Source organism: Tachysurus fulvidraco, chromosome 18, assembly GCF_022655615.1.
Source record: "Tachysurus fulvidraco isolate hzauxx_2018 chromosome 18, HZAU_PFXX_2.0, whole genome shotgun sequence".
NCBI lineage: Eukaryota > Metazoa > Chordata > Actinopteri > Siluriformes > Bagridae > Tachysurus > Tachysurus fulvidraco.
This window is the reverse complement of record NC_062535.1, coordinates 10,339,852-10,353,699: the sequence shown is the minus strand read 5'-3', so window position 1 is coordinate 10,353,699 and position 13,848 is coordinate 10,339,852. Positions and strand designations below refer to the sequence as shown.

Sequence of the window (13,848 nt, the reverse complement as noted above, 5' to 3'; positions counted from 1 at the left end):
TGCATACACTCCAATCCTACAAGGTGAATGCCTCCCAGGCCTTACACTGATCCACATAAGTATTATATGGTTTTGTTTACTTTTTGTTTACAGCCTTGCATGGGCCTCGGGATTCTTGTAAACACTCCTTAATGGCCTCTGATGGAGTCACCTTTCCAGCAACGTCTACTAAATCCTCCAGTGCTTCAATTTGTGCAAGACTTACTCACACATACTGTGAGGGAATACAGAGAAACAGAAAGGCTGAATAGTGTTTGTTCATAGCTTATATTTTTAAGCTCTTGGAAAGAATTCAGCTTTGGGATCTTACTGATTGTTGTTCCAAAGCAATGTAGCACTGAGTTCTCTATCACAAAAGCCCAGAGGAAGAAAAATATTGCAAAACACTTTCTCAACAGTCTAGTTTAAAACATTCGACTTTCACAACCACATAAAGGCTTTATAGTTACATTTTACATCAAGGAAAACACCAGCTTGAGACAGATTAAGTATTTATACAGAAAGATTTGAGACGTGATTATCAATTCTGATGATGTCAATTATAGGAGATAAGTCATATAGGATAACAACAAACACAAGTGAAATGTCAGCATCTAAAAACATTCATCACTCATCATTGTCCAGTGCTGTTCAATATGAAATGAATGAAAAACCCTTTGCAAGAGTAGTGGAGATTGCAAACATTGGACTAATTAGAAAGCTTGAAATAAGGAAGATTCCACCGATGGTAGAATTAGCATCAAAGGTGAAGCTTTGGAACTTGATCTGTTTGAGCAGGGTGTAAAGATAAGGAGTGGAGGGAGCTGGACAGAACACTAAAACACTAAAGCGCTGCTGCATTGCTCTTTATGTAGAGATGAAATAAGGATTACATCCCACTGGTGCCAATATCTGCTGGTAGTCAAACACATTCATGGGAAATGAATGGTAAACCAATATGAAAATAAATGTCAATGAAAGGTAAAAAAGAGAATTCTGGATTTTCATTGGATTTATGTAGCAATAAATTGCAATGTTAATTCTAAAGGTTATACAAACTTTTCACTCTGGGTGGACTTTTTAAGTCCTTAAAGTTATTAAGATTTCCCATCTCCAACTGTATTCAGTTACAGTAGCTACAATGCTTAATGCTACATGATACTGTGTAAAAGGTCCTTATAAGAAAAATACACTGAGCTCAGTTGTTACGATGTACTCAAGGAACTCAGCTATACATCAATAAAAATGTATAGCACATGTATAGTTAAATAGTTATTAGTAATTTAATTAGTAAATGTGTGTGTGTTTGTGTGTGTGTGTGTGTGTGTGTGTGTGTGTGTGTGTGTGTGTGTGTGTGTTTAGTTTGGTTGATTCATGTTTAACGGCATGAAACTGCTGTAGTTTTGCTTCAGGAGTCTCCAGAGGAAGCTGCTCTAGTTAAGCACTTTTCAGCATGCTGCCCTCTCTTCTTTAATTCACCATTTAAATGGCATTCAGATTTTAGCACACAAGCTTTGAGTACTGCTTTAAATTTCTGCTGCTAGCATACCAGAAGTATTCTATTATCTTTAATTTGACATGCAATGAATTGAAGACTGTGGAAATATTTAGATGCCGTTAATGTCATAACATTCACCTTGTTCTAATTTGATACATTGCAACTCAATACCCAGCATCTATGAATTAATAAGAACCTAAACGTACACAGATATATTCTTGTGCTTACCGCCTGCTCACTTCCTTAATTTAACAGTGATCGAGGGAGCTGTAACGCTACGAACTGTAGATGTTTTTTTTTCTGTGATTTAAAGACACCCAAGTGACACGATGAGGTCATTACTTTAAGATTTACCCCTAGCATTCTGGGTCATCAGCCTCCACATTCAGACAGAATAGCCAACAAACGGTCGTTGTTTATTACGTTCGGGAATTTATTACTGGGTTTGGAAACGGTATTTAGTGCCTGTGCACAACAGCACCTTGGTCTAAGACAGAGCCGTTAAATCAGGACAGCAGCCTGGAAATGGGAATTTTCTTGCCGTTTATTCTATAGAGAGCATATGTTAGTGTGGAATGTTCTTCACAGTGTTAATTTGATTCTGAGCCGCTCAAATTGCAGTTCAAATATTGCTCGAGGACAGTGTTTTCTCTCTGTTCTCCTCCAGCCAACAAAGAAGGCATTCTGACTCTCGAGCTGTGCCGCTGCAGAGTGTTCCGGGTGACCTCAGGCTCGTGGGGCAGAAAGGGATCTTTCATTTGCTGTGCAAAGTCACAAAGGCAGAGACTGGCAACAGGATAGATGGAGGGATAGAGATATACTAAGAAATAAAGATAAGTGAGATGGTAGGATTACTAAGTGCAGGAGTGAGACAGAGGCTTGTTCATTAGGGATAGATGTTAGGGATAGATGTTAGGGATAAATACAGTAGTAACAAACTTCAAATTATTTTATTTGTTTATTTAATTTATTCTGTTTCTATACTTCTGTAAAGCTGCAGTGTGAATTGTTAAGCGCTATTTAATTAAATTGAATTGATATTGAATTGAATTGAGTATATTGCCATGGGATAAGAGTATACAGTATACTGTTATGGACATTGTATAAGACAATGGGTTGGGACAATGGCTTAAATGGGATGGCTTGTGGGATGTGTCTAGTGTCTAGTGTTTTTGAGTATAAAACGGTGAGTTAGGGCTATATAGTATAGTGCAACAGGATTAGTGTATAGTGCAATGGTTTAAGAGTATATATGCAATGGACTAAGAGTATAAGTCGATGGGTTGGGACAATGGTTTATGATTATAGTCCAGGGATGTCCCATGTTAACTGGTAAGGGCTGGTGTGTATGCATGATTACATTCCAACCAAGCTGAAACCACATCTGTAAAGTCTATTGAAAGTCAGGATCAGCCGAGTAAACAGGTAAAATCAGGTGAGGATCCTGCTTTGATTGGAATGAAAGCCTGCACCCACACCAATGGGTTGGGACAATGACTTACAGTACAGTGCAATAGCCTAATAATATATAACAATGGCTTAAGAGTATAGTGATATCACATAAAGCGTACAGAGGATTAAGCGGAATATATATCATGGGGCAAGTCGTGGCCTAATGGTTAGAGAGTCTGACTCGTAATCCTAAGGTTGTGGGTTCAAGTCTCGGGCCGGCCACGACTGAGGTGCCCTTGAGCAAGACACCGAACCCCCCAACTGCTCCCCGGGTGCCGCAGCCTAAATGGCTGCCCACTGCTCCGGGTGTGTGTTCACGGTGTGTGTGTGTGTGTGTTCACTGCTGTGTGTGTGCACTTTGGATTGGTCAAATGCAGAGAACGAATTCTGAGTATGGGTCACCATACTTAGCCGTATGTCACGTCACTTTCACTTTCATATAACAACGTTAATACACAACTTAATGGAAAGACTTCACAAAGATAGACTTGAAAACGTTTCTGAATCATTTATTGAATAATGTTTGCATCATGGGGTTCAAAAATGAATTTTGTTCACTTTAGTGTTCACTTTTACTGGTGGTGCTGCACATGAATAGTGTATTTCTAATCTCGTTTGGATGAATGTTATGTTTTAATCACACACACACACACACACACACACACACACACACACACACACACACACACACTTTTCATACCTTAACAGCTGAGGAGCCAAATTCAATTCATTTATCTATTAAGCTGTGAGGGTTTAAGCAGTTCCTCCCTCCATCCTCTGGAGAAAAGCAGTGAGACAGAGATGGGGGGGCAAACAAATGCAGGGACAAAGATTGGCTCTGTTTAAGTCACATGATAAGACACTCTTTCTGTTGTAGCATCAACAGCTCATCCTCCAGCCCTCCAGATCAAACACATGCACGCTCTGCACAGTGCCACACACTGCATTCTCGCTAGTGCTTGTGTGTGAATGGGTGTGTGGTGTGTGTGTGAGTGTGTGTGTGTGTGCGAATGCTGTCAGCAAAGACTTCAGCTGTACCTGGAGGACATACGGCCAGAGCTCTAATCATGTCTCTCTGCTGTTTTTTATTTTTCAGGGATTATGGTACCAAGCGCAAATCAGGTAATTACTATTTATATTTATATATTTATATATTTCTATTTGTATGGTTGTATGTACAGTATGGTTGTATATATGTATCAGACCATCACCGTTCAACCTGTTACACTGAACAGCAGTACTGTATGTAGCAGTGCACACTAATGCCAGATCTCGCTCAGCATCTTTCACATTCATTGCATGCTCTCTCACTGAATGACTTGCAGTTTTGTTGGCTTAATATGCAGCACAGTGTCTAGACTCACATTGTACAAGTGTAGATAGACTAGATGTGACCAGGAATTCTGAAAGGAGTTTATGCTACACACACACACACACACACACACACACACACACACACACACACACACACACACACACATAAGCAAAAATATTTCAATCAGTGTAGCAAATTTCTTGCCCTGGATTTCAGGTTTTGAGCTTTACGCAGCACACGTGTGTGTGTGTGTGTGTGTGTGTGTTTAGGTGGTGTGTATGAAGGTGTGTTAAAGGTGTCATTTAAAGGTGTGGTCAGTATTTTATTATTAATTTATGAAAAGCCTTTTACAGTATTTGGACCTTTGCCTTATATTTTGAAAGCTGCTAATAAATCGCTTTGTTTGTACCCACAAAAAAGTCTTTATAACACATTTATGAACATTGGCAAAGGTGTTAAAGCATATTGGATGCAATTTGAATGTCAAAAAATCTGTAAGTGACATAAAGTTTATGCAATGAAACAGAAGAGAAAAACCTTTCATTATCATAACGGTTAATCTGTTTTTTTTATCTTTATGTTGAAGGTTTAAGTTTATTTACACTACCAGCACATTCTAACACATTAATAAATACATATTGTACCTAGTATGTAGAAAGCACACTGTACAGTACTTAGTGCTTCCTAACACCAGATAGACAAAACAAGCAGATTTTGTGCTCTGGCTGTTAGATGCCTGCTAGAAGGTGAAAAAAAAGTCCTAATGTCCGTTTCCTATCTCTCACAAAAAACAAAAAAATCCCACGGCACGTACCTGTGTTGCAAATGAATAAACTTCACATCACCTTGCTGATATTTTGTCTTGGGTAACAACATAATGTACCTTAGAATGTTGGATGTTTATTTATATGTAGCTCACATGTATTAATAGACAAAACTAGCTTACTATCATATGCTATTATATCATGTTAGCTAGCACTTAACCTAGTGAATTAGGATTTGGAGAAATAAAAACATGGGACTGGGCCATGGGATATTGGAGCTTTTACTTGGTTTTGTGGGCTACTGTAGCTCACAAATTTCTGCTAAGTACTTTGTGCTATTATTAACGACCCAGAAATATGGTTAAAAGCGATAGGTTTATGAGACATTAAATAAATGGCTTTATTTATTTACAGTAAATCTTTTTCATTTTATAATTCATTTCTGCTGTTCGAGCCTACAAGACAAATCTCAGGGATTTGTAAAGCTGATTTGAAGGCAGCGCTTTGTAACAGATTTCTGACAGGGCAAGTCATTATAATATGCTGCAGTTAATTACTATTAATCATTAACACATTTATAGTTTTGACATTGCTGTGGTATAAAAGGAATAAAACTGTTCAGGACTGATAAATACTGAAAAATAATCAGCGTCAAAGAGGTAATTTTCTTATATACCGTATTTTCCTATAACAGCAGACCTTGTTTGTTTTATTGGCCCAGACCAAGTCAAGTCATGAAGCTTTTATTGTCATTTCATACGGTTTCTTAATTTATTACATAGTGAAATGAAGCAACGTTTCTCCAGGACCATGAGGCTACATAAAACAACACAGAGCTAAGGATTTAAATCACGTTGTTCTAGCGAACCTAGTGCAAAAAGTGCGAGACAAAAAACAATGCAGTACACTGCAGGACAGGAACATAAAATAGCCCCGACCAGTGTGCATTCTGTATGTTGAATAGTACACTGTGCAAAACGCAGGGTCGTAAACAAAGGTATCTTTCAAATAAAGTGTTACCCAATAAAAGAACTGCTAAGAGTAAAAGTGGACTCCCCGCCTGTGTTTATGCAGAAAAGCATGTTGTGGACCACCAACATTTAATCAATTTGGACAAGGACGCATGTCTATATATCTGTCAGTCATGAAGGCTTTCGTTATTAGTGCCGGATGGTAAGCTTTATAAATTTATTACGCTTAAAAATCCAGCATTAATGTTTGAGTTTTGGAGGCATGGCTTTGGATTCAATACTGATAGTGAGAGGTGTGTTCATTTGCATTTGGGGTTTCAAAACATCTAGCTGTAGGCAATCTGCCAAAATGACTGACTGACTGGTTAGGCTCGTGGGAAAAAATAGTGTATACTGTATGACCATAGAACATACATCGTCACATTTAATATTGGCTTGTAGGTTTATCTTTCCATTCATTTTTAATACCATCCCTCCCTTAGATTAAAGGGTTTGGTTAAGTGCACAAAAGGGAGGATTACAGTTTGACATCAGTCTTGCTGATAATTCTGAGGCATATATGACTCAGATGATTTAGTATATTCCATATCAGTTGCAGTTCAGGATTGAAGTGTTACTCAGAAAGATTCAGATGTCATATCATGCGCAGTTGGGTTAGACGTCCAAGAAAGACCACTTAAAGGTCGGTTTCTTTGCTTCCTGATATTTATGAAATAATAAATATTTGAGTGCGAACTCAAAAACACCAGGTGGATGAAAATGATCGAGTGTTCATTCTTATTTAGAATGCTAGTGCACTTTTGTACAAATGCATGTATTTAGATTTCAGGCTGTATGTGCAGCAGAGTCTAGCTTTCAAGTCTGACCATATGCACAGTCATCCACCCAGACAAATAATATACACACAGGAAGCAGCGCTCATTAGTATCCATTATGGACCACATCAGTAAAGACATGTAGGTTGAAGCATAATCAGCGTATATCCTGCGGGATACTCGATATTTGAAAAAAAAAAAAAAAAGATATTTGTTGCGACAAAACATACAGCAACACTTGTATATTTTTTGTATTTGGCTCAGTAACTGCACTTTTCTTGCTGTTGTTCATATGATGATAAGTACTGGCACAGAGCTTCATTTCCTCTTGCACCATTAGAAAATTGCAACCATTGAATTGTTGTTGTTTTTAAGGACTATTCCAAATGATTCTCTGACATTTTCTTCCTAATAAATATTTACATAGCAAGCCATATGCTAGAGTTTACTTGCTCTGTGCCTTAAAGTACACAATGTTCAGCATTAAAACGTTTATTAAACAGTTTTACAGTTTTTGGAATGTAACCAAATATGAGTAAATTTCTTGAAACAGATAATGTTCTCATAAACAGATACAACTACAGACATGAATGAGGTTGCAGTGTTTTTTCTTTTTGTTGTTGTTGTTGTTGTTGTTGTTGTTTTTTGTGAAAACTTGTCTAAAAGGTTAATCTGTTTTTTTTTTCAAGAGGTATTTAATTTCATGAGGGTGTGAGTGAGTGGACTGATATCTCATGGGACAAAGACCACAGATGTATAGAATTCATTGATTCATCCTCAGTAACTTCCTGAGGATGGTAAGGTCACAATGATGGTAATTATGCTACTTCTTTGTTTATATTCTGGAAAACAGAACTATTTAAACTTATTACAAACATTGCAATATGTGCAACTAAATTTCTAGTCAAGTGATGGTATCTAGTCAAGTCGGGGAACCGTCAAGAGCTGGAATTTACAGACTCTGCATTTCAAGAACCTTTTACATTTAAGTCACATTTTTTTCCGCTTATCCGAACTTCTCGGGTCACGGGGAGCCTGTGCCTATCTCAGGCGTCATCGGGCATCAAGGCAGGATACACCCTGGACGGAGTGCCAACCCATCGCAGGGCACACACACACTCTCATTCACTCACACACTCACACACTACGGACAATTTTCCAGAGATGCCAATCAACCTACCATGCATGTCTTTGGACCGGGGGAGGAAACCGGAGTACCCGGAGGAAACCCCCGAGGCACGGGGAGAACATGCAAACTCCCATTTAAGTCACATATTCATTATAATTACATATTCAGTTTAAATCCAAAAACAGATACCAAACCATTTCACCCCGATACATATGCATGCTGAGAATGTAGTGAGTGAATTGATTGTGGCCTAAGCTTATTTTGATCGATGCGGCATAACCAAACTGCTTTGGTGCAAATATATCAGAACTACCTTGGAATCATAATAAACTCCCTTTATGTGTGTGTGTGTTTTTTTTCTGGACAGCTGCTATATTGTGCGCGTATACAGTAGATGAATTAATGGGGTCGATGTCGTCTTGAGCGCAAGGGTGTTTGTTTTCCATCGTAAGTGCCTCCTTTTTACAGGGTTGCTATAAAGAACCCCAGCAAACAGCTGGAATGTGTCATCTAGACCATTTGAGACCATTTCAAAACAAACTTTGTATTACTTGTTAGCCGTGAATGGTGGAGTCCACATCTAAAAGGATTTTTCATAAAACTCTGGATGATCTCATTGGGTATTGCGTTGAGAGTAGCATCAGCAGAAAACTATGTGTCTGTTTTTTTAAAGTTGAATTATAGACAAGAAATGTGGAAGGGGTAGGTTTGTGGCATTGTACTTGGACTGGAGGGAAGGATTTCTTTGCCCTGAGATAGTGGTGGAGGATAGTAGTGTTTGTGTCTTTTTGGAAGAAAATAAACTGCAGAATTTGATGACACCACATGAGGACTGCAGTGTGTCTTTTTGCCTGGCTTCAGTCCCTTCCAAGCATGCATTAACTAATCAGGCATTTTAAGACCATCTGTTTTAGTGAAAAGATCTGGAAATTGGAGCCAAAAGGACAAAACCCTTTAGTTCTATGGGTGCTTTCCAAGTCCCTTAAACTTGACTCTAATTGCACATTATGGATTATCTTTAGGATTGGAGAAGCATTACATCAATTTTTTGGTCTTGGGCTCCTTGAACAGGTGTCTCCATGCCTTGGGAATGGTAGGATTGCTTTGAGGAAATGGTGATCCAGTGAAATTGGACAGTGTCGTTCCCAGAATAGGACATTAAGGGCACGATCTGGGATTCTGGATTACATCAAGTCAGGATTTTATATTGATTGTTTTGTAGTAGACATTTACAGATGTCAAGGTCTATGATCCGAATGAGCAAGACAACATAGAAGGTGGGATATATAAAAAAAGGCTCTTCCTTGTTGAACCAGGTAGGTGCCATTTATACTCACAGGAACTGGAGCTGCCAGTTTGCCAATTTCAGGTTTTTTCTCCAGTATTTTTAAAACGGTAGGTCATGCATAGTTATCCATCATTAAACACCTATGAAAACATTTTCTAAACATGATATTACTGAAAATACTGTATGATACCATGGAATGTTAAAATTTTAAAACATATTAATCCCGATTTGACCTGGGGTATTATTACATGGGGATCTACTGATGCGGAAGAGATCGATTTGTATTATTAGTGATATTAATCCTGTTCAAATTGCCAATTTTCTGAGAGTTTGCACTTCTTAAATATAACAATTCCGGTGTGAATTACCTTCAGTATTTTGTCAGAAATGGAGCTCTTTTTGTAATAACGGTCTTTAGTAGAAGTGTTATTTAAAGTATCTCACAGTAATTTAATAACCAAGCCTGGTCATTGTTATTGTCCTGCTTGTAACGTAACACTGACATGTACATCCGGGCTGTCCAGACCATGTGTGGCAATTTGGGCAAATTACCCACATGTTTAAATTGCCACAGTCAAATTCCTTACAAATCATATTTAATTATGTGATCAAACCTTTTCTTCTGGTAAGACTAAACTTCTTAAGTCTTGAGTAATGTGAGCTAAAATGTCTCATTAATGGACTAAAATATATAAATATATTTTTTTCTTATACCTAAATGGGGCAGGAGAGATTTCGAGGTCATTCATCAGGATCATACATAAAAGCATGCTGTGCATATGTATAGTAATCTTAAGTGTATATGTGTGGGGCACTTCTAGGAAATGAGGATTGTAGGGTCAACCCCTCAGATAAATCCAGATAAGCCAAGGTGATAAAGTAGTCACAGGAAGTGCTGCTCTTTATCAGGATAGACTTTAAAATGGTTATGATAAAGTGTATATTATATATATCATTTGTTTTCTGCTGTCTCGTATACATCCCAAAAAAAGGTCATGGGTGGGCGTTCTGGTCCCAACTATTACCTTTTAAACAAAGTAAAAGATGTCAAAATCAGCTTTAGTGAACAACATCAAATGTGGGGTAAAACTTTCTCTCTTAAGTGATGCCCACAATGATGCCCAGTTCTTGGCAAGTTACATAGAAAAGTAAGATCAATGATGAAAATTCTGTTCAGGCTTTGTGACTGAAGTTTAAGGCTAAATGCCTGTTGAAATCTGACTGGACGATGGTGCTTATGGTTTTTATGGTCTTTAGTAATTCCCTTACAGATTAAAACAACAGTGCCGTACACCAAATTCCAGCTCTTCCAGACGTTCTGTTTCCGAGGAAGAGCTGTTTAAATGTAACCCCGTCCCCTACGGACGATCGCGTCTCAAACTGTGTACACATTCTCACGATTTCACATTTCATGCGATTCGTAGAATTTTATGCGAATTTTAAAGTCCAGTTTTTTTGAGTAAAGTAAGTCCTGGTCCACAAAAACTGGTCTAAATGGAATACACATAAAATGACACACAAAAAAAAAATATTTTAAGGAGATTGAGGAACTAGCATCGATTGAATTCTATGATACACAACACTTTGAGTTCGTGATGAATTTTCAGCTGCTGTCTGTCAGATCTTTGAGGCACAGCAGGCATATTACAGCCACTCAGTGGGGGTTCTGCTGAGCTTAACTCTATTGTCAACTTGTGGTGGTATGTTTAGCTCCATAGCTACAAAATAAAGGCATTTGGTTTGTTGTATGTATGTGTGTGTGTCAGTGAACAGTAATGACATGGTTTTTAACTTTCCCTGTGGGTAAACCAAACGTCCGCTGTCTCCAAGTCCCCTCTAGACACAAATCTTTTTACTGTCTCCATGTGGCCTTATTGTCCAAACTGTTTACCTGTGCACAGAAGGAACTAGCTCTTTTGTCTATTGTTTAACATTGCAGTAGGTTTTACAATATGCTATATTTAAGGATTTCAGAGCTCCATTTCAAGTTTTCCGATTTGTCTCAGTTTGTAAAATTAATACTGTTCTAGGATCAGTGTTGTGGATGATTGCATGATTGGGGTTCTGTTCATCTCTTGGAAGAATTAAAAAGTTACATTTTCTTTCTTTAATTGGTTTCAACATTCAGCACGGAAACATTTAAAAACAAAAATAGTTTCTTTGCCGACCACAGATTAAATGTAGCTGCTAAACGAGTGACAGGGTTTAATGTAACAAACACTGAAGACATTCTAACGATTTACTCGATAATTAGAACAATATTATCTGCATAACATGGTTGTACTTTCCAAGTGAACTTGTCATTCACAAACAATGAACATCCAAAAATTAAGAATGAGAGCATTTTCTTCTTCGCCACGCGATCTTCAATAAATTCAGCCGACGCACTTGTGATATTCCAGATATTTCAGTGGGGGTGATCAGGTCCTGTAAATGACAAGTAATGAAACAAAAGCATCTTTTAAGATTATTTTAAAGGGATTCAGACATTAATGGAAAAAAAAGTTTCTTGAAGTATTTTAACGATTGTTTTCTGAGGTAAATTGCATACGGATGTGTAAATGTAATGTAAATGTAAATGTACTGTAAATCGGTGAGACCTAAACAACACTCCGATCGTGAAATGACGTGTAAGTTGTATTTGTTTGGTTCAGCTGTTGAGTACGAATCTGATTTTCATGAAACATGATTTTCAGGCAGAAAATGGTTTGTATTTGTATTTTCTACACAGACTTCCTTCTCTCTTGCTAAAACATTCTGTCTTTTTTTTTTTGTTTTTGACCCATGTGAGAGTCAGATGTGCGTGTGGGGATGGGGGTGTGTGTGGGGGGATGTCAGTCAGGCAGACAGACCCTTGCTTACGTGGCATCAGGGATACAATTTCAGTGTGACGTAGCAATGGCCAATATTGTTTACACAAGCCTTAAAGGAGGGGGGCAACAAGGAGGAGGGGATGTGATACTGATATGGTGAGGGGGTAACACGAGTGACCGAGAGAGAGAGATATGGAGTTCTGGACAGATGGAGATTTGGGATTAGGTTTAGTTTTAGAGGACAGCAGGGCAAGAGGGTGTGCGTGCATGGGTGTTTTCATTGAGAGGAACAGTCGTAAATGGGTCCGTGTGGTTTTACTACGAATTTGCATTTAGCGTGCAGTGCACTTTTTTGCAGAATTCCACTCCATTTGCCACTTTGTTCAAGTACGTTCTCAAGCACGGTGGGCAAAGTATTTAAAAAAAAAAAAAAAAAAAAGCCTGTGGATTACAGCCTGTTAGAGTTGCTGAATTACAGCATTGAAATTCCAAAGGTCAGAGTATCTGGGGCATTATGTTGAAGGGAGCAGTTTTTTCCTTCTGTCTGTGAGTGAATCACAATCACAGTGAAAACACTGAAGATCCAAAGATTTACTCCTACATTAAAGCAACAGTTGGGTGAAAATATATGGTTAGTTTATTGCATACAAAACAGAATTTTAGGTTTATTTAACATTACAGTTAAGCCCAAAGAAGCAGTTGACATACTGTACTGTAGGTAGTTTATCTAAATGAGCCTCACTGCAGTGTCAAAATCCCTAAAACTGTCAGCATATTTTTTCTTCAAAGCATGTAAAGTGCCTCTAATGGAAACAGGCTTTTGAGAAGTTTACTATACGTTAAGGGAAATGTTTAGACATACCATAACAGCATCACTTAGGTATGTAAGAAAATGTACAAAAAACAAAAATGCGACCAAAGAGTGGAATGAAAATGAGTGGAAAAAAGACTGAGACCTGCTCACAAAATCCAAAACAAACAGCAGGAGACCTGAAAAAAGTCCTGAGAGGCCCAAATAACAATCCACACACACATGTATATATATATATGTGTGTGTATTGATCACATTTCGAAAGATCGTTTTGATGTTTCATAAATACTCTAAATACTATATCATGTTTGTTACTCAGTTAAATGTCTAGCAGTTTTATTTATTTATTTACTTACTTACTTACTTACTTACTTACTTACTTACTTACTTTCTTACTTACTTACTTACTTACTTACTTACATATTTATTTATTTTGACATTACGGTGTGCAAACTTTTGCTTTACACACCTCGTATGTCTTGTTGATTGACTTTAAACTAAGACAAGGCAGAGCCGAGCAGCTTTTTTTGGACTGGGGGCAGAGCTTATTTCTAGACCAGATGAGCTTAAATCTAGCCAGGAGCTTTCCATGGATATATCTTTGAAATGAATACAAAACAGACAGCACCTTTAATCTGAATCAGATCTACCTAAAAAGATAGCATTTGATCTACAAATCAATAATGTTTCTAAATTTTTGGTTAAAAGAAAACAAGCGCAACATTTCCGGAAGCCTCATAGAGGCAGCGTAGTTGTTTTTTTTCTATCATCTTCTCTTCGTGTCATGTTTTCTTCACTGCTCTTTATTAAAAACAGGCTGCAAGATCTAAAAACCTTTTGATGGTTTGCTTATGTATGTTAATAGTCAGAGAAATGTTATTATCATGTGACAAAGGAAGCGCTGGGAGAGGAAATGTTTGGGACAGAGCAGCAGTCAGTGTGTTTCTCACGTGACTGGGAAGTCTTTCTGTACTGGAGAACAGCCTGGTGGATTTCTGCTTCCTCTGCACATT

General features: G+C 37.9%; 1 protein-coding gene across 8 annotated transcripts in view; it reads left to right on the top strand.

The window, feature by feature from the left end:
- Positions 1-13,848, top strand: part of sh3pxd2aa (SH3 and PX domains 2Aa) — a 103,385-nt gene that overhangs the window by 53,723 nt on the left and 35,814 nt on the right. For all 8 annotated transcript variants that reach the window (XM_027156355.2, XM_027156349.2, XM_027156354.2 and 5 more), the window contains one exon: positions 4,026-4,051. In XM_027156355.2, the coding sequence (XP_027012156.1) occupies positions 4,026-4,051 (26 nt within the window). The remainder of the gene's footprint in view (positions 1-4,025; positions 4,052-13,848) is intronic.